The sequence below is a fragment of the Halichoeres trimaculatus genome, unplaced genomic scaffold, assembly GCF_033239565.1.
Source record: "Halichoeres trimaculatus isolate MK-OKI-2021-1 unplaced genomic scaffold, fHalTri1.1 fHalTri1_scaffold_20, whole genome shotgun sequence".
Taxonomy (NCBI): domain Eukaryota; kingdom Metazoa; phylum Chordata; class Actinopteri; order Labriformes; family Labridae; genus Halichoeres; species Halichoeres trimaculatus.
This window is the reverse complement of record NW_027437198.1, coordinates 7,322,103-7,342,736: the sequence shown is the minus strand read 5'-3', so window position 1 is coordinate 7,342,736 and position 20,634 is coordinate 7,322,103. Positions and strand designations below refer to the sequence as shown.

The following is a 20,634-nucleotide window of genomic DNA, read 5'->3' as shown; positions in this document are numbered from 1 at the left end:
AATGTTTGAATGAGAGAGGCTGATTTACTTATTGTAACATTGTTGGAAGAAGATCGATCTAAAACTGGATCTAACCAACAGTTAAAATCACCTCCAAATATGACAGAGTGTGTGTTGAGATCAGGGAGAAGTGAAAACAGTTTCTCAAAGAAACAAACATCATCAGTATTGGGGGCATAGACATTAATAAACACGACTTGTGTGTTGTACAGTTTTCCAGAGACAATGACATAACGACCAAACTTGTCAGAGATTACATTGTGAGGATGAAAAGAAATATTTTGATTAATAAGTATTGAAACCCCCCTAGCTTTGGCTTGGAAGGAGGAATGAAAACATTGTCCTTTCCAACACTGTAAGAGGCGGTTATTATCTGAGCTGCGAATGTGAGTTTCCTGGAGGAATACTATCTCCGTCTTAAGCTGTCTGAGATGTGAGAAGACCTTTTTTCTTTTGATAGGATGATTTAAGCCTTTGACATTCCAGCTTAGAAAGTTTAGATGCCTATCCATACAGCTTAACAAAGAGGGTTAAAATGCAAAGGTAGTAAACCATGGGGCAGTTTAATGTTATAACTGTAAAAGGTGAGAACCAGTATTAAGAGACTGGTAACAGGAGTCGTAAAGGCGTAGAGCGCTCGATTATTATTGGCAGTGACTTTACCCCTTCCCTCCCTTCCCTCCCCAAATAAGAAAGCTGCTAAAAAGGAAAGCAGCAAGCTCTTCACAACCAACATTACAAAAAAAAACACACTTCCTAACTTACACTCACTACAAACTACAAAAATGCTCCAATAAAAACATACAAGGAAACATACATAGTGCCCTCATAAAGTTACATTTTGGCTGAACTGTATCAACATAAGCACAAAACAAAAAGAACAAACAACCCCATCATAAGATGTCGGGAATTAACCGAGGCATAAGAGCCACAATAACTGGAATTTAAATTAAGTGTGAACGAGTAAATGCTGGTTCATCATGACAGAACTCACTCCTGTGGTAAGCAGTGAGAGCTGAACAGTAGTCTGTGGTGATGGTGCTGATAGAAGGAGGTGGTAAACAGACAAAAAGATATCTGGTACCTGACTTGTTGTAGATTGCCTCTTCAGGTGTCCAGGTTAACCAGTTCAGATAAGTGGCTAAGGAAGGTCATCGATGTATTTTTGTGCCTCTTCAGCGGAGCTGATCCACTTTCTGGCTCCGCTCTGCAGTGTGAGGCGAAGCCGCGCCGGGTAGAGTAGAGCAGGCTTCAGTCCACGCTTGTAAAGTTCAGCCATAACCTCCCTATATTCTGCTCGCTGATTGATGATTTCTGGGCTGAAGTCTTCCACAACACGAACTGTTTGGCCACGAAATTCGAGTTTCCCTCTCCGCCGCGCTTCTCTGATAAGAAGCTCCTTCGTCTGGTACCGGTGTAAGCGAAGAATAACCGGGCGCGGACGCTGTCCGGGGGCTGGTTTAGCGGCCAACGAGCGATGGGCTCTGTCAATCTCAGGCGGGGATGGCAGCGTATCGGGTCCGAAAATCTCACAAAGTGCTTTGGAGAAAAATTCAGTGGGGTGACCACTTTCAATAGACTCTGGTAGGCCAAGGATGCGTAGATTTTGGCGTCTACTGCGGCTTTCCAAATCGGTCACTTTAGCTTTGAGCTTTGTGTTATCCTCCTGCAGGGTTGAACAGATACCTTCGAGGTCCGAAACCCGCTGGCTCAGGTCTTCGCTGGCAAGCTCAAGAGAGGAGACACGTTGACCATTTTCTTCCACTGCAAGTCGTGTTTGGTCGAGTTTAGAGTCGAGCTGAGAAAACGAAGTTCTGAAATCAGCAGCTATCTCCTCCCGGTGTTTCACAAGCAGCATGGTAATGGCGTCTAGCGTGAGGCTAGCGCTAGCCTCTTCTTTTTTGCTTGTTTTAGTGGATTTGGAAGCCATTGAAAGGGAGTTTTTAGGAAAACTAAGGGAAAAAACACCAAAATATTGGATTATTCCCAGATAAGCGGGGAATTAGAGGGCTGGGTGGTATGAAAGGTAAAGAATTTACCGGAGCACTTGAACTATACGTCTACTCCATCTGCCTGACCGGAAGTAGTCCCCCGTAATTTTTAACGATAATTGACAGCTGCCGTTTTCGTGTAGTTTTGGGGGGGATTGTAAAATATGTCGGGAGGTAGAGTCAAAAAGTCCACGTAGTGTGTGCGTGTGTGCTCGAAAGAAAAAAAAAATATATATTATTTTTGTCACCCAGCTCCACTCAGATTCTCCCAGAATCCCTCACAGTCTCTACTGCGCAGACTCTGGCTGCACAACTGCTTCAGTGGCTGCACCTGTGACAGAGGTATTTTGGCTTCAAAACTGTACAATGGTAAATGGCAGAGCCATGTTGTCCACTCTATTTACAGTCTATGGTTTCTATTGGTGAGGGATCAGGTTCACTAGCATAAAGGCTAGGGCAGTGTTACCCAACCCTGGTCCTGGAGCACCCCTGCCCTGAATGTTTTAGATGTTACCCGACTCCAACACACCTGATTCAAATGATCAGCTCGTCATCAAGCTCTGCTCGAGCCTGATAACGAGCCATTCATTTGAATCAGGTGTGCTGGAGTGGGGTAACATCTAAATCATGCAGGGCAGGGGTCCTCCAGGACCAGGGTTGGGTAACACTGGGCAAGGGTATAATGTTGTGTAGTAATTCAGTCTAAATGTCATAAGTTAAAGTTTAACTATAAATTTAGCTACTTCTAGCTACCTATTCCTGGCGAGCCCACTTATTTCTGCAACAAAACATAAATGAGCACAAGGAAATTTTACCCCTTAAAGTTTTAAAATTAAAGAAATGTTTTTGATTTTTGGCAGGAGATGTATGAGTATGCCTACTCAGCGCATGATTGACCTAACATTAGTTCAGTTTAGGTTGGCGTTAGATATGTTTGAGTTTGCTTTATGGAATTAAAAGACAGTTAAAGGTCAGGTTTCAAAAAGTTGTCAAGACTAGATGTTGAAAATGGGTTAATTTCAATAAAAAAACAGCAAAGAAGACCTGGAGAAGGCTGGAGAAGTGAGGAAAGGGACATTGTTTAATTTAACTTAGGGTAATTTCAGTTTTGTGTTTGCACCATGGAATGAAAAGACGGTTTAAGCCAGGTATAAAGTTGCCTAAATCACTTTATTCTTTAATATTACATGACTGACACACAATGTTCTCTGCATGTCAACAGTCATCCACTGAGAAGGCCTTTTTTTAAATGAAATGATTAATAAACACCATATGGTCTGTATTTAATAAAATTTTTTGGGTTCCCAAAAACGTAAAAAATGACTTAGGCCATTGTTTAACAGGGTGATGATATATTCTCTACTGACCTGTGTGAGATCTGTTGTGTATCTTGAGGTTCTCCAGGCGTGAGAAGCTTTTGTTACAGGTGGGACAGCGATGGGGCTTCTCATTAGTGTGGGTGCGAATGTGGATGAGCATCTTGTACCTGTGAGAGCAAGAAAACATTCATGTTATTTTTTAAATTTCCATTTTAGTTTTACATTTTTTTCCTTTTTTAAGACATCTAAGAAAGTCTGACATCACTTTAGCCACGTTTCCACCAAGCAGTTCGGGTCGGTTCAGTACAGTTCAGTACGGTTTGGTACAGTTAAGCCTGATCCGGTTTGCGTTTCCACAGCAAACTGTGCCCCCTCGTGGTGGGCGGCGTGTAAGCCAGATGCCATAAGCTGCAGCTGTTAAACAATAGCGCGACACCGTAGCAGCTTACCCCGCTATTAAATCCAACAAAGAAGAAAAACACGACACAGTAAACAAAGAGCAGAGATGGAAGACATGCAGCATTTTGTCCTCTCTGTGATTGTCATGTAGCTCTCTGTTACAAAGTGTAATCAAGCTTCGTTTCAGAGAAGTCTGTGAGCCGCCAGGAGAAATGCAGCCGCTGTTGTGGGGTAAGTGACGATTCTTTTGACCAATCAACGGTCTGCAGTGTTGTAGCACCATCTTCCGAGAGCGGATCGGTTCAGTTTGGCACCCATACGAAAGGGTCCCAAAAAAGTAGGCCGGCTCGTCTCGGTTTTTAGGGATCTGTCCCGGGATGAGTCAGTGGAAACGCCGCAAAAAGCATGCCGTACCGAGACGAACCAAACCGGTCCGCTTGGTGGAAATGCGGCTTTTGTCTAGATGTACTCTTCTTAAAGTACTTGAGGAATTAATTTTCTCACCTAGCATTGAAACCCCTCCCTTTGCGAGCACAGCCCTCCCAGTGACAGCAGTACCCAGAATCCTTTTCAGGTTTCACATGGAAGTCGTTGACATGATCCACCAGGTCTTGCAGGGAGTCAAAGAGCAGGTGGCACTGGAGAAGAGAAAACATTAAGCATTTTAGAAGTAGCTTTGTGATGCTTTGAGGAATGCTCCTCTTCTCCGCTTCTCACCTTTTTCCAGCGGCAGGCCAGTTGTTCGTCTGCTGAGAGGTCTGGGGAGGCTCGCTTGTCGCTCGTCTGGCCAATGAACATGGAGGACGGCAAGTGGAGTCCTGCACCAGCTCCGATTGGCACGAAAAACTGGAAGGCCTGTGAGATTTGAGAATTCTGATCAACGAATAAAAGACAAACAGAAGATAGAGCAGTGGGGTTACCCATCCAGTGCGGATAAGACAGAAGCATGCTGTGAAGAAGCAGTAAGGAGACATGAAAAAACACAATGCTGAAGGTAAAATCTGCCTGAAGAGGATGAAGTATCGACACACTCGTCTTCGTTTTTGTCAATGGGAGTGCAAGAACTGCTGATCTCACCTCTCTTTCAAAAACCCACTTCTGTTTTTATCCCGTGTGGCCCCCTGCTGAGAGCTAGCAACCTCCCTACATCCCTGAGCTCGGCATGAGAGCTGTAAGAGTCACTAAACTGCTGCTGGGGCTCAAAGAGGTAATACAATGGCTCACGCACTCTCAAAGACACGCACACGCACACATTGTAACTCAGCTCATGCAGGAAACAGAGAGGAGCCGTGATGAAAGTGGAGTTTAGAAGCAGTGACACATAAGCCTAAGCTGCCTTCGCCGGCGCGGGGAAGCGCAGAGATAGAAAATCAGGGTGTAAATGGATCACAATAACGTGGCTGTCTCCTCATCTCCAGCTATGTCAGAAATGTGTATCTGACAAATTTCATAAATTGAGACCAATCCCCTCAGTTGGCTCTGCCTCTACATGCAAAACTATGTGAGCTGCTTTGTGAGCCGCTGTAGGCGAGGGAACATGTGAGTGTGAATGTGTGCAGCTGTTCTTCTGTGAGCGCTCACTTTTTCTGCCTGTGAGAGGGCATCCACAGTGTTTCAGAGTGTGTGTATCACAGCAGGGTCAGAGGCTACCAAGGCCTTCGTTATGCTGTGTGTGTGTGTGTGTGTGTGTGTGTGTGTGGAGGCTAAATGATCCCAGCCAGCAGGTCTTTATTCAATTGGAAGGGAATTAAATTAGACGGCGTGAGGTCTGCGTGGCTGTACCTTGACTTAAATCCGATTACATATGTACCAAACACTCACACACACGAACAGTTGCTGGAACACACACGTCATGCCAGTGAGGCCAGTGAGCGCTGACAGAGGCTCTTGTTGGGGACACAAGAGGTGTTTGATAAGAGTTCCTTATCCCTTGCACGTACACACACCCACCCACACACACACACACACACACACACACACACACAGACACAGGCCTCTCACCCTGTGCATAGTCTGATTCCCTTAAGCAGAGTTTGACACAACCTCATGTTGTTCCTGAATTGCTGACCCCAGCAGGCTGAGTCACTCTGCTGAGGACAGGGGAGGGCTGGCTGCTTAATCCTTAAAGACCGGGTCATTCATGCAAAGACTCATGGATGATTATGAGCATGTATGAGAAGAAAAAAGGCAGGTAAAAAAAGCTCAAGTAGACCCCCTGATGTGTAGGTGTGTGTGTTTAAACCCAGTGTTACTCACCCCTGAGGGGATGTAGTTGCCGTTTGTCATTTCTGGAGAGCTGGGTGTGTGCCGAGAGGAGGGAGACATACTCAGGTCCACTGCAGGGGGTGTGGGGGTGTCTGTTCGATCATGTGGGACCACCTGCACACCTGAGGAGACACAAACGCACACATCATCACCCTGAACCTGATCCCACTGTTTTTCCATATACTTGTTTTTTTATTTACGAAAATGTTAATCAGTCAGTTAATCCTTAACACTTAATGTGTGTTTCTCAAAGTGGGATCCCAGAAACCACAGCTTGGGGGTCCACAGGTTAATTTTAAAATAATTGTAAAAGTGTGCTGTATCATTGAAAAAGCATATCGACAAACTGGGATCTCTTGAACCAATAAAATCAGCTTTTTCCAACACTCCTGCCCATTTTAGTTTCATGCCATGGGATCAACTGTCATGATCGTGACTCGTCTATCACTTCATAGTGCGCAGCAAATGAAAAAAAAAACAACAACCTCAAAACATAAAAAAAACTTTGGTGCAGTGGCGTGCAAAGACTTTTTAAAGGGCAGGGGCAAAAAGAAGAAAAAAAAAATGGCACATACAGTGTTTTTTGTCAACCAAGGGGGCAGTTTATCATATTTTAACCATCAAAAGAATAGAATAGAATAGAATAGAATAGAATAGAATAGAATAGAATAGAATAGAATATTTTTTTATTGGCCCCCATGGGGAATTTTTTTTTTTTGTCACAGCAGCTGCTGCAAATACAATAACAATACCAAATGGAATAGTAAGAACATGAAACTACAAATTAGTAAGAAACATAGAAAAGTAGAAAATATAAAAACAATAGAAAAGTATTTCTATTTACATACACGAGGGCAGTAAAATTTGTGTTGCCAACCAGGAGGGCATGTGGCACATGCTTTTGCTCCTGAAATGGCTCTTTAGCGTACAGTTTTGCTCCCAACAGGGCACTTAAATCCACATTTTGGCTTTAAAGAAGGCACGTAAACACATGTTTTTCAACAATTGGGCCATGAGGGCTTGACCACCCTCCCTGTCCCCCCTCTGTGCACACCACTGCCTCGGAGTCAACACTTTCTCAAAGTTTACAAAATGAATTACTCGTAAAGTATAAATGTAGCCTTATTCTATTGTTGAAAAACACTATGAAGTACATTATTAAATAGTTTTAATATTAAGCAAATCATTGTTGCGATAATGAGGGGGTCCTTGAAAAAATGTCTATTCTGACAGGGGTCCATGGTCTAAAAATGTCTGAGAGCCCCTGCTCTGTTATACCATGTTGCCTCCAGGCTTTTTTTTTTTTTTTTTAACCCATTTTTAGCCTTTTACACTCACACAGTACATCCCAGTTGTAATAGAATACTTTTAAAAAAAGAGAAAAGACTTTAAAGAACCAATAGCAGTGTTTGAATTTGTCATGTGACCCTCTGGAGGTCAGACAGAATCCCTTTTTAGCAGACTTTTTTGCAAGGACCAACAATATAGAAGTAAAGTTTAGTCTCAGATAGTTTGATTTACTTTATTTGCTAATTAATATAAGGAAACATAAAAATGCAAAGTTACCCTAAGGCAACACTGTACCATTATGGATTCACCATGAAAACATTTTGGTAAATTGTCTTTGGGTTAACATACTGCCCCATAACTTGCCAGCAAATATATTTTGGTCTTCTCCAGTTTTCATCATGATCAATTTGAGGTTAGTTTTAGTAAATTTCAGGCTTACACTGTAGGCTCTTGTCAACTAGAGTGAAACAATGAAAAGTCTGTCTCCTGAAAGCCACAGGAGTGAAGTCTCATTAAATAGTTCATGTAAAGTTAGGTAAAATATATTTAGACTTCTTGACCAATTCATTTCAATGGGGTTTTTCTCAATAGTACAATGTTGCTAGCAGGGAATGTTAAGACATTAAATTTTGTAAAAAGAGTAATTTTTGGTTGTTTTACACTTTTTGTGGCATGCATTGCAAAATGTTGAGGTCATCAAGTATTATTCATGTTTTTTTTGTTTTGTTTTTTTAATGTGTTGAAACATAAATAAATAACTGTCTTTTCTATTACTGACCATTGTATAATGGTGTATTAAATCTATGGTCTATTGAATCTATTAATTTTTTTTTTTTTAATTTCTTTAGATTTTGTTTATTTGACCTATTTTAAGACAAAAATCTCTCAAAACATTTTTTTCAAACTGGCATCACTATGCGAACCGTAAAGGGTTATTTATGTCATCCTTATTAATGCTGCTTAACATCATTATGCTGCACATAAGAACACTAGTGTTAGCATCTATCTCCAGCTAATACTGGGCCAAAGTGAAGCCCTACAGTCTCTGCTGCTGCATCACGACCTACCTGTGTGTGGCGATGCAGGTGACGCGGGCTCAATCACAGCAGTGCCATCATCTGCCATGCGCAGCTGGCGAGCCCGCTTGGGGTGCAGTGGGGAAAGTGGAGGCGAGCGTGCCCCCCTGTCCCGCCCATTGGCTCTTCGAGGGAGCTTCAGGTCCAGGGGTTCGTCCAGGGACAGCATGACCGCGACCCGCTGACCTCCCACCTGCACAAACAGCCAGAGAGGGGCAGAGTTAAAGCTGAGAGGGGACAAAGACAAAGACCAGACTGGTTTTCATTTCACAGCTTTAACAATGAGGTTCGGAGTTAAAAAGTGACAAACTGCAGACGAACGGTTTCACACCTGCAGCATTTCCCATGTGAAAGTTGTTGAAAGTATCTCAAATTCCACAACCCCACTGGGTAAGAAACACTCAGACCAACAATGGCAAAGTGTCCACAGTCGTAAACTGAAACACTGAGTAAGCCAAAGAAAAACAAACACACACGCACGCACACACACACACTAGGAAATCTGTGTGACCCCCTCCTCTTTTTCCACACTGACCTTTGCTCACACTCTCTTCTTGAGGAATGTCTACAATCCAATCCATATGGTCACCTTAACCACCAGCCCGGCTTCGCCCCAACCCACATCCAGTCTCTGGCCCTTCTATCCCGTCACATCACCTCCGCCCCCATAGTCTGCACCTTCAGACCCCATGGACCTTTGAGACCCCACTGGCAGTCCCCCCAGGCCTTCAGGGCCAGCTGCACGGCTGCACACTCCTCCTCCTTCCTCCAACACACTGACCTCTGGACTCCGCCTCAGGGCTGTGGGCAGGGCGCCTCATCTAGTTGTCATTTTCAGTTCTAGCTGAAGTCTCTACTCTGCCACCAGACTGAACTAACTATGGGAAGTACAAATATTTGGTCCTGTGTGTTGGTAGAGTTTTCAGATTTCTGTGCTCTTCTTAAGTATTTATTTATCATCAGTCAAAGACATATTCTGTACTTTTAAGATCTTCATATTTTAGAGCTAGTTAATGGATCTGATTGACATTATTGATCATCCAGACTGAATGTTAAAAAAGAAGGAGAAGACATTAACTCCTTTCAACACTAGACCAAAGTGAAAATTATTTTTAATATCTAATGACAGAATGATTAAAGTTTTGAGTCTTGTAGTGAGTCGTGAAGCAAAGTTAGTTTTATGCAGACACAGATGTCCTTTAGGGGGCGTCTTTTACTTCTATAAACTGTTGATTTTTTTAATTCTGTTTTTTTACTTCAGACTCTTGTACCCAAGGCTGCTGCAGGACCCGACCCCATGAGGAAGTCTATGTAGAAGTGCATGGAGCTGCAGTTCCTGAAGTGTCCACTTGAGGCTGGCTGCATGAGCCAAAGAATCCTCATTGAGACCCATTGTGAAACAAATGTTTCTATTGAAAAATGAAATATGGCATGGATCAAAAAGCAGTTTGGATCCATAACTCAACAGGCAGGTCCAAAAGTGCGTTTTTTCCGAAAATTGGACCCAAAAACCGGGGTTTTGAGAAAACCCACTGGGGACACTCCTAGGGACCTCACGGACGCACCCTAGAGGTTTCTGAGCCCTCGGGCTACGTTTTGTGGAGTTATGGCCCGTTTGGTGAAAGGCTTAAAACAGGCCTAATTTGCCCTGAAAAATAGCCCACATAAAACTGCGTTTTTTCCAAAAGTAGGACCCCGAAACACGGTTTTGAGAAAACCCACTGGGGACACTCCTAGGGACCTCACAGAAGCACCCTAGAGGTTTCTGAGCCCTCTGGCTATGTTTTGTGGAGTTGCGGCCCATTTGGTGAAAGGCTAAAAACTCAAAGCCATCTTATTTTTACAATACTTTTGCTAGAGGTGAGTTTGTTTAAAACATATTTTTAAAGGAAATGTACAGGTTAGCTGTGAGGTGGTCTGATCACACTGTGAAGAAGAAACAGCAGGATGAGGAGACAGAGAACTCAGGGGCCATTAACTGACAACGGTTTTAGAATGAAATGCAAAAGTATTGTTGCAATTCAGCCATAAACAGCGTTTTAGTCGATCTAAAACAGAAACTTTTGCAAACAGCCTCCAGCGTGGAACGCCGCAGCTACAAATGCCATGTAAACAACAAGAAAGAATATTTAGTGGAATCGTAGATGTCATATTGCGCATACGATTGTGCTGTGCTTGTGGTATTAACCTGCTGACTTTCAACAAAATGAGTATCTCTTGCACCCATACTCTGTATATGGAGTGGACAGCGTGGTTTGGCCATTTACCAATGTACAGTTTTTAAGTCAAAATTCCCCTGTCACAGGAACAGCCATTGACAGCCGTTGTGCAACCAGAATCTGTGCAGTAGAGGAGGAAATCAGAGAGAATCTAAGTGGAGCAGGGTGACAAAAATAATAATACTTTTTTTCTGTGAGTCTAATCTCTTCTTGGCTTTCCGTTCCAACCAATTTCATTATCCCCGAAAAAAAACCCATAAGAATGGCAGCTGTCAATCATCATTGAACATGACATAACAACATGAATACAAGGCAGCCAAATGATATCTTCATATCACCTCAACAATCAGATGTGAGAATCATTTGCACGAGGTGTAATTATTTTTTTAAGTTTGACCACAGCTCATCTGGAATGACTGGGGAGCTGAATTTTTTTACCTATACTGAAGCCAGCCACCAGGGGGAGCAGTTTTTGTGGCAACCTCACTTCAAGCCATGCAAGGCGACGTCTTTTTTTTTTAAAGTCCATGGTTGCACCACATCTTCAATAAGCATTCACCACTACACTAGATGATCATCCTAGCTCTGCTAGATCTACCAAAAGCCTCTTCTGGACAAAACAGCGCCAACTACAGGCCTGGAATACTTACTACAGCATTTTCAGTCTCCCAGCTTTTCCATGTAAATGCAGATTTTGGTCACTGCTTTTTCGCAATTTAGGGGGGAATGTTGTCGTGTAATTAATTGACTAATCAGAAGTTCAACACACAAGTTCACATCTAGCATTTTTTGGTTAAAGCTGTGCAACACAATGCTGTGATATTCCTGCATTTAAAGGGAATAAGAAACAGCTGAAACCTATAGGCAAACTGTTCACAGCACAAATGTTGTAAACAAAGTTTTTTCCATTTAAAATCAACTCCAGCTCCAGCTCTTAGGTTTGAAATGTCTCCATAGAAACCAGCCAGTGACATCACTGAGAGCTAACGGCACGAATCTACAAAGCCAAACAGCAGGTCAAGCAATCATGACGTCAATCATGTTCAGATCAGAAACAAAATAAATGAATGTGAACAATGAAAAGAAAAGCTCTTTTAGAATTATTATTATTTTTTTGTGACACACTCATTCCCACACGTCGGATCCTTTCAGTGGGCATATGAATGAAAGTTGAGACGATTGTTCTCGTTCCAGCAGGTACTGCTTCACACATACAGGCGGTGCTCGTACTGTACTGCTGGTTTATGGCCAAGCTCTCCATTCAGCGCAATGTGTTAGGGTTCACTGCTCCTTCTCACCACTTTCACACACACACACAAATTTGATTGGTGTCCTATATTCCCTTTGAGCTTCATGTATCACAGCTCCCAGCGTGTACGTACACTCAACACAAAACGCACACACGCACTCATACGTAAACAGTGATACTTCAAGAACACACACACTAAGTCAATAATCAAACTGTAATTTTCAACAAATTCGCTCTTCCTCTCCCTCACACACATGCCAACACACACCCATAGGAGCCATGGTGCTTAGTGAATGGTGGGCTTTGAGAGTAACTGGCCAGAGGCCACATGAGAAGCTCTTGTGTCTGGGAAGCACGGAGCAAAGAGGTCACCAGGTTCAGCAGCTCTGCCAGGGGAGGCCACCAGCACACACACATACACACACACACACACACACACACACACACACACACACACACACACACACACACACACACACAAACACACACACTCACTGAGCCAGAGGGGGTGAACCGGGGGTGTAGAGACTCAATCAGCCATAGATAAGATGATGATACACACATGTACTGATGGGAGAAGAGGAACATAGTGTATGAACATGCACACAGAGCAGCATTATGGTATTATCGGTGAGATCTCTCTGTCCTGATGCATATATATACTGATGCTCCTCACACGCACAGAAAGACACATTGTGGGACAAATAACCAGTGGTTTTTATCTGATTAAAGACTAAACTGAGGAGCACATGACACCAGTCCCTCTTGGTGGGTTATGGGGAAAAGCTTCACACTGAAATGTCAGCATTAATAAACCCAAAGTGCAGGAAAACCCCACGGATGAAGGGCATTTCCACAAATTGCAGTAACTCACTTACGAAAATAACTTTATTATCACTACGGATTTTAACTCACATTCCTACCCTGCTAGGAATGGACATTTTAGGGTTCTGCAGAGGATGCAGGAAAAAGACACAGTAGCAGCTAGCTTGCTAGCCCACAGTGTGTGGCTTTTATTGCTGCACGTCTAAGTAAAGCCACAAGTTTCTAAGCTTCCTATAAATGTCTCCACTTTCATTTGTATATCCATTAACGCCAGCTCAAAATATACAACCACATTAATACTTTGACACATAATAAGTGGATTATTTTCCATCAGTTTAACCAGAGTGTGTAATGATAAAGAAATAGCTTTATTGTTGCTAGCTCTAATGATCTTTTTGACCAGAGAGTGTGTTATGTGGGCAAACGCAGCCATTAGCTGTGAAAACAAACATCTTCAGATCAGTTGGAGTGGATGTGATATAAGCCGAGGTTAAGACCACATCTTGCTCCCTCGCTCTTGTTTTCTTCTGTGCTAACTTCCTGTAACTCCAGCCGCGCAGACAGCAAAGAGTTTAGACTTTATGGTTTGGCTAAAATAGCAGAGATCTCCCGTCATCCACTTTGAGTGAGTAAAGCCCCTTTACCCTGCGGCACAGACCGGAAATCAGCTTAACCTTCATTTTACAATCCTCCTCTCATCCATCCAAACAGAAACCTGGCCTTCCATCAGTGATATAATCTACATTATGAAGCCCAAGGAACAGATATGGATCCGTATATAACTCCAGCATATAAATCAAGTTGGCACCTTAAACCACATGATCCTGCATCGTTCAGTGAGAGAGACACTGAAGGGGGACTCTAACACAGGAGCTCCTCTCATAGAGCTTCTCCATGTGCCGATCATTACATTTCTCTATAATGGGCTGTTTAGCTCATTTTAAGCCTCTAGAGTTATATCACTGCTCCAAACAAGAACTTAGCTCATGAGGGAAGCCTCTTTTCACGCCTGTTACATGTAGCATTGATGTTATTGTCAAACTTGATGCATGCTGGAAAGGGGGAATGGTTTCCTGCACCAGATCAGAGGTTCCCAACCCTTTTTGTCTTATGTACCCCCTGATCCTCTGAGCCATGAGCTCCCCCTCACTCATGTTGTTGATGATTCTTAAATCTCTAACATTTTCTTATTTTTAACTCAAGTTAAAAATAAAAAAAAATGATATATTGCATTGAAAATAAATAAGTAACATTTACCACTAAACATGGAGCATTTTAACATTAAAAACCAGGAACAAAACACTTAGCAAACTCAAGAAGCATTCAGAGAGCGCAGACCTCCGCAAAGCATATTGTGATTGTAACCAACACTTTAGTCCTACTTTAATGTTATACTCCCTTTCAGCAGACTGTCTGCTACAAGTTGGTGTTAGCGGCAGATTTTTACAATAATTTGTTACCTGACAGTGTTGAAAGTTTAAGTTGTGTCCAGTGAACTTGGTTTATTGGTTGGTTTATTTTACTTAATGAATTTTCATTATCTGTCTCCCGACTATCTTTCTGTCTTCTTATACATTTACGGACACTGTTAAAAAAATGTAATTTTACAGGAAAAGGTCTGTAATTTTTAACAGTTTTTTCCTGTTTTCTTATAAAACAACAAAATGCTAGTAGATTTACAGATATTTTCAGTAATTTTACACCAGAATTTGAAATTTTCAGTTATTAACCCCTAATTTTAAAAGTATTTTTTTCTGTTTTTCAAAAAAAATTATGCAAAAGTGATAAATTACAGAAAATATCTGTAAAATGACATCCTCATTTTATTTTTAGATACTACGCCAGCTGGACCCTCCTCAATCAAGGTTGCAATTCACTGATAAAAAAATCGGTAAAAGCACTGGCAGCAAAGTTTCCAGACAGATACTGTCAAATTACAATCAAACCCTGTAACATAGAACTATGTGAAAAAAAACTGTAAAAAATAAAGGGTTGAATTGTTTTGCGTTTAGAGACAAATTTTAAAGAAACAAAAAACAGAACACACTGCCCTTCTCCTAAAAACACTTCTTTCCTCTCATGTATCACTGGTCATTTTGTCCTCCATCAGTTTGTGTCCTACATTTTATTATTTTCTTTTTATTTCACAGCAAATTCATTTTTATTGTGACAGTGCTTGTAACCATGAGTGAGGAGGACACACTGTGGATATGAGACCCTGCGATACAATGGACACAGCATGTTTGTGCTCCACAGTGCGAACCAGCTATTTGTGCTCCAAGGAGCAGACTAGCTGTCTGTGCTCCATGGAGCAGACTGGCTGTCTGCACTTCAGGGGGCAGACTGGCACTCTCACAGTTACAGAACACCTTCACAACAAAAAGTATTTTGCTGTACAATAAGGGTATATTTCTGCAGAACTCTTTGCAATGTCACTATATTGAAGGTGTTTGACCATAATAATTTAGGAAAAATCTGTTAAATAATGGTATTTTACTCTAAAACTACACACTTTTACTGTAAATCTGCAGATATTTATCTTTAGTTTTACGCATGGAGTTTGTTTTTATACATTACAAATTTGTTATTGTACATGGGAAAAATAGTATTTTCACTGGAAATTACTGTAGATTGATTTGACTGTAATTTTATGGTATTTGTCTGAAAACTTTGCTGCCAGTGCTTTTACTGTTTTTTTTCAGATTTTTTATTTACAATCTATCTATCTATCTATCTATCTATCTATCTATCTATCTATCTATCTATCTATCTATCTATCTATCTATCTATCTATCTATCTATCTAGATAATCTATCTATTCAATTGATAACATATTTGCAGAATTATAGTTTAATTTCTCAGTCAAAGTGAGACATGACTTTGATAAAGACAAAATGTTTGGTCAAGAAAGTCTGAACTTTTGCGTTGATTCACTTATAAAAAACTTTCTTCAAAGAAACAGAAATGATAGAAAAGAATCAAATTCTCTTGAACCCATCAGGGACTTCCAAGTAACTCCGCAGGCCTTTAATATCTACAATACCCACTCCGCCCGAGGCGACCTACACCCCACTTAAGTGTTTCCCGTGGAGTCAGGCGATGCACCTCCTGCTGAATCAGTCACTCACGCTGGATTTCACCTCAGCCCACCCTCAGGATTCTGTCTTAGTGGAGAAACATTACAGACTGGCTGTGGATGTGACCCACAGAGTGTGTTTCTTGGACTGAAGTTTTGGTATCCTTTGACAGCCGCAGTCACTGAGAGGAGGCTGCTGGGAAATGTGAGACAAACAAAAAGGGTGACTGAGAGAAGGAGTGATACCATGAAGGTTGGAGTGCGGTGTGTGTGCGTGCCCGTGTGATAAGAGAGTGAGTGTGTGTGTGGCTCTGTGGCGGATGGCTGTGAAGTTTGTAGAAGGAGTGTTGGCTGGCCCCCATGCAGACTTCCTTGCTCAGGCGTGGGGTCGACGGTCTCTCTGAAAGACGGCATTGTCCTCTCTCTGGGCCCTCACTCCCTCTAGCAGAGTAAACAGGAGAGGAGAGGAGAGGAGAGGAGAGGAGAGGAGAGGAGAGGAGAGGAGAGGAGAGGAGAGGAGAGGAGAGGAGAGGAGAGATGACCAAAGGGGCCACAGTGAGGATATACGAGGGTGAGGAGGAAGTGGAGGAGGAAGGAGAATCCTGAAAGAGGGGTCTGTGTCCTCTCTTTAGCGGCCCCCCGTCATCTATCCCCCTGTGTGACCCTCTCTGGCTGGAGACCAGACTCCACGCCCGCTGCATACATGCAGGAGAGCAGCCTTTGAAGAGCTGTGGGTGTTCGGGGCTGGAGGGTGTGGGAGACGGATGATGCAGGTCAAAGGAGGACTACGTGATTCAACACCTCAAGGCTCACATGGATCAGCGCTGACCTCTCACCCCGCTCCGACCGATTGATCTTTAGCCTGATCTGATCCGCGGAGGCTCGGGTTAGTCCGCTCAGGTTGATGATGCAGAAATGTGAGCCAGCGACACGAATCAGAGCCTCTGAAAACTCTTCCATAAAAGACGATTTTCCTAAAGGGAATCCAATAATCTTATGCGATATTTTGTTTTCTAAGAGGGCTTTTGAGAGCGAAAGAATGTGTGTGTGTGTGTGTGTGCACGTCTTGTGTGTACACGTCTTGTGTGACCCCCTCTGAGGTTGGCTGTAACTTAATCTCTCTCCTGCTGTGACCCTGGGAGGTGGTCTGTAGGAGGCAAGCCATCTCTCCCTGGGGCTCTTTGCTCTCTCCATTTTTCACTCTCACACACAAACACACTCTCTAACACACACACACACACACACATCAAGATAAAGAGAAAGAAAGTGGTGGGAACTTCTCAAAACCAATGAAAAGGCATGAAATGTGTTGTTTTAAATGATTGAAATTATGCTGCAATGAGATATACAATCAAGAGTGACTCTTCACTGAAAATATCAAACTTCAAAGCAATGTGACAGCCAGAGAAGAACTGTTCGCATTAGCTGAGCTGTTTGACAAGAAGGAAATCCAGCAACATCGACAAAGACTAATCCCCGTTTCCACCACGCAGTCTAGTTTGGGTCAGTACGGTTTGGTACAGGTTGGCTTGGTTAAGCCTGGTCCTGTTGGCGTTTCCACCGCCAACTGTGCCCCTCGTGGTAGGCAGCTTGTTAGCTGGATGTCGATAGCCGCATCAATTAAATAATAGCGTGATGCCATAGCAGCGCGACTCAGTAAATAAAGAGCAACAATGGAAACATCCAGTAATTCATCTTCTTTGTGATTGGCATGTAGCTCTTTGTTATAAAGAACAACCAAGTTTGTTTCATAGAAGACTGCGTGTCGCCAGGCAAAATACAGCAGCCACTGTTGCACGGTACGTGACGATTCTTTCGACCAATCAATGGTCTGCAGTGTTGTAGCTCCACCTTCTGGGGTCGGATCAATTTAGTCTGGCACCCCTACAGAAGGGTTCCAAAAAAGTAGGATGGCTTGTCTCTGTTATCTGGAAATCTGTCCTGGGATTAGTGAGTAGAAACGCTGTAAAATGAGTGTTGTGTCGAGACCAACCGAATTGAACCACTTGGTGGAAACAGGGCTTTAGAGTTTAGTATGAAGTAGCCCACTAGTGGTCATTATTTCTGTCTGCATCATGTTGGATGATTTTTTCTTTGCTGTTTTAGGAAAAAGTTGGACAAAGTTGCTTTTATTGCAGTGCTTTGCATGACAACCATGTGTCCCCTGTATCGACTCAGCGTACTGTCTATGCAGATCCACACAGTGATAGTGGATGTGACGGTCACAAACCTGCCAACGCTCCCAAACCCTGCATGAGTCTTCCTTTTTCAACCCCTTATCTGCACTCCCCATTTGAACATTTTCCAGATTTTCTACGTTGATACCAGTTAAAGACCCGTTAATAAGCACTGTGTTGCATATGTGTCATCAGACCTGCCAAACCAACCTGGCAGCGACAAGCACATCACTGCCTAGCGCATGCGGTAGCATCCTTGCTGAAGCCCGTCTCTACACAGCATCACTCAGCAATCAAGTTTGCTATCAATCCAGCCTATTCCCTGTATGTCACATCCCACTCTTCCCCTTTTTCCTGCTGTTTCCATTGTCCTCTCCCATCCAATTAAAGCTATTACAACTCAAAAAATAACTATAAAACAAACAAACCCCAACACTTTTTGCAAGGTTTGTAGGTCAGATTTCACCGAGAACACAGAGGTAAATGATTCTGGCAAACACTGTACAAAGCTAAGACAAAGGGGCCGTTTACACGACAACGGTTTTAGGCTGAAACGCAAAAGTATTGTTGCATATCAGCCTTGAGTTTACACGGAAACACGCAAACTTTTGAAAATGCCCTCCAGAATGGGATTTTTCGACACTGTTGCTGTGTAAACAGTAAGCCAGCGTTATCAGTGGAAATACTGACGTCACACTCCACTTCACATGAGTGCAAGCAACAGGACAACAGTACAGTTGTTACGATCGTTGGGGACTACCCTGTTGTGCTTGTGCTCTTTAACAAAATGTGCATCTGCTGCTCCACTTTTGCACTTAGCATTCCCAAATACACCAGATGATCGGCTCAACTCCACTGTGGTGGAGATCTCCCAAAAGCGAATTCTGGACAAGACAGTTATAGCGCCAACTACAGGCCTGGCATGCTTACTACAGCGTTTTCAGTCCCTCGGCATTTCAGTGTAGACGCAGATTTTTTTCACTGTGTTTTAGCGATTTTGAATGAAACATTGTTGTGTAAACGGGGCCAAAATGTTGGGGCAGCAGGGAGGGAGAGAGATCTTCTGCTTTGTCAAAATCAAATCTTTGCAGGAATGCAGTCAGCAAAGCAGGAGGGATATCAATGGTAGAAGCAAACAAAAATCCACATCTTGATCTCTCAATGCACAGTAGAAACATGCCTGTCAAAGTAGCTAGCAAAAGATTCGTTTAATTTAACCCTTTGATGCCTGTTGTTGCAAATTTGCATCATACCCTGTCAGCTCTTGAAGCAGCTAAACTTTGTATCTCATTATTACCTACTAATTCATATTCTACACAAACTAAAGATCGTATCAGATCCAATATGTCATATATTGGTCAGGGGATGAACTTCTCATGTCTATATTCAGTCTAACTTAGTTATAACTATAACTATAATGAACTGTACTATAACTAAGTCTGCAAAACTAAATGACAACAAGTGCAAGAATTTTATGTCCAAACACAGAGCGAGCTATTGGAGCTTCAGTCGTCTCAGGAATTTGTCACTCACAGAGTCACTGCAACCCTGAATTAACATATCAGTGACCTCTGCGAGTTCTGACATGACTCTTGTTTATATCCCACAAACCCAGCTGTAGCAAACAATCAGAGCTCTCTGTTGAGCTCTTTACAGATCTTCTTTACTAAGTTGCATGGCGCATTGTGACATTTGTGCCCAACTGTACATGTGCATCTCCAAAATGAAAACAACAGTTCCCATGATGCAGTGCTGCTTCATGAAGTCATTAAACATGATTTGTTATTGTTTTCAATGAGGAAAAACCTTGGGGATAACATCACCCACTGTGCCTTTAAAGCAAATATAGCCAATTTTCACATAGAGAAAAAAAAAACTTTGAATATTAATTCTAGTTTCAGGTTAATAATCAAATTTCAAGTGCTCTAGACAGAAGTAATCATAAGTTCCTCTTCACTTATTAACCTCCACATCCTCAGTTCACGTCAGACTGAGCTCTCCTGTCACATTAAAGCTACGCTGTGACACTCCACATCCACGGCTTTGTTCTGAGAACAGGTTTCCATCAGCAGAGGTGTGTAAAGACCTGCAGCTGCAGCATGTCTGGACCTGCTGGTTTTTCCATGCACCAGGTGGACAGCACAGGGTCAAAGGTGACTCTGCAGTGTGGGAGTGGTGTGACCTCTGACCCTTTACAGTTTGGTTTGACTTCTGTAACTAAAGCTGATAAACACTGAAGAGGAATTACCACTAGGTGTCTTTGGATAAACTGTCTGAATAATCCGATTTCAGTGATCAAAGGAGTTTGCAAATTTTAACAATTTATCTTAATCACCAGGTTTACAGAGCATCATGACAGTCAGATAAGATTAGTTGGAGAAGGATGTAACACGTTGAGTTTTACGGTATTAGTCTGTGATTTGAAGAATCCCTGTCAGTGATTTGGAGAAATGAGAAAACAAGCCCAAACATGGTCACTTCTTCTTTCCCTTTTCTGTCGCTGCTGACGTTTCTTGAGGTAATAGCCAGGAGTGACCCCACCTCCTCTGACACATACGCACCCGAGCCACAGCCTCCCCCTGCACACCCTCCACCCCTCCACCCCTGATGGATCACTCAACACACAAACACACACAGCTGAGAGATTTTTTTTCCCACTCTGCCTCTGTCCTCCTCAGCCAGCCGCCTCCTCAGACAGGAAACCTCAGTTTCCACTCCTCCTCCTCTGGGCCTTGCATTCCCCCTTTC

General features: G+C 42.7%; 1 protein-coding gene across 3 annotated transcripts in view; it reads right to left on the bottom strand.

Annotated features, from left to right (window-relative positions):
* The window catches only part of glis2b (GLIS family zinc finger 2b), a 44,141-nt gene that overhangs the window by 8,108 nt on the left and 15,399 nt on the right, over positions 1–20,634 (bottom strand). The window contains exons 2-6 of one of the 3 annotated variants that reach the window (XM_074697102.1): positions 8,332–8,533; positions 5,966–6,096; positions 4,427–4,564; positions 4,214–4,347; positions 3,359–3,477 (exon numbers count right to left, since the gene is read on the bottom strand). In XM_074697102.1, the coding sequence (XP_074553203.1) occupies positions 3,359–3,477; positions 4,214–4,347; positions 4,427–4,564; positions 5,966–6,096; positions 8,332–8,509 (700 nt within the window). In that variant the 5' untranslated portion in view covers positions 8,510–8,533. Of the gene's footprint in view, positions 1–3,358; positions 3,478–4,213; positions 4,348–4,426; positions 4,583–5,965; positions 6,097–8,331; positions 8,534–20,634 lie in introns of all 3 variants that reach the window. The other 2 variants (XM_074697103.1, XM_074697101.1) reach the window with 2 other exon arrangements.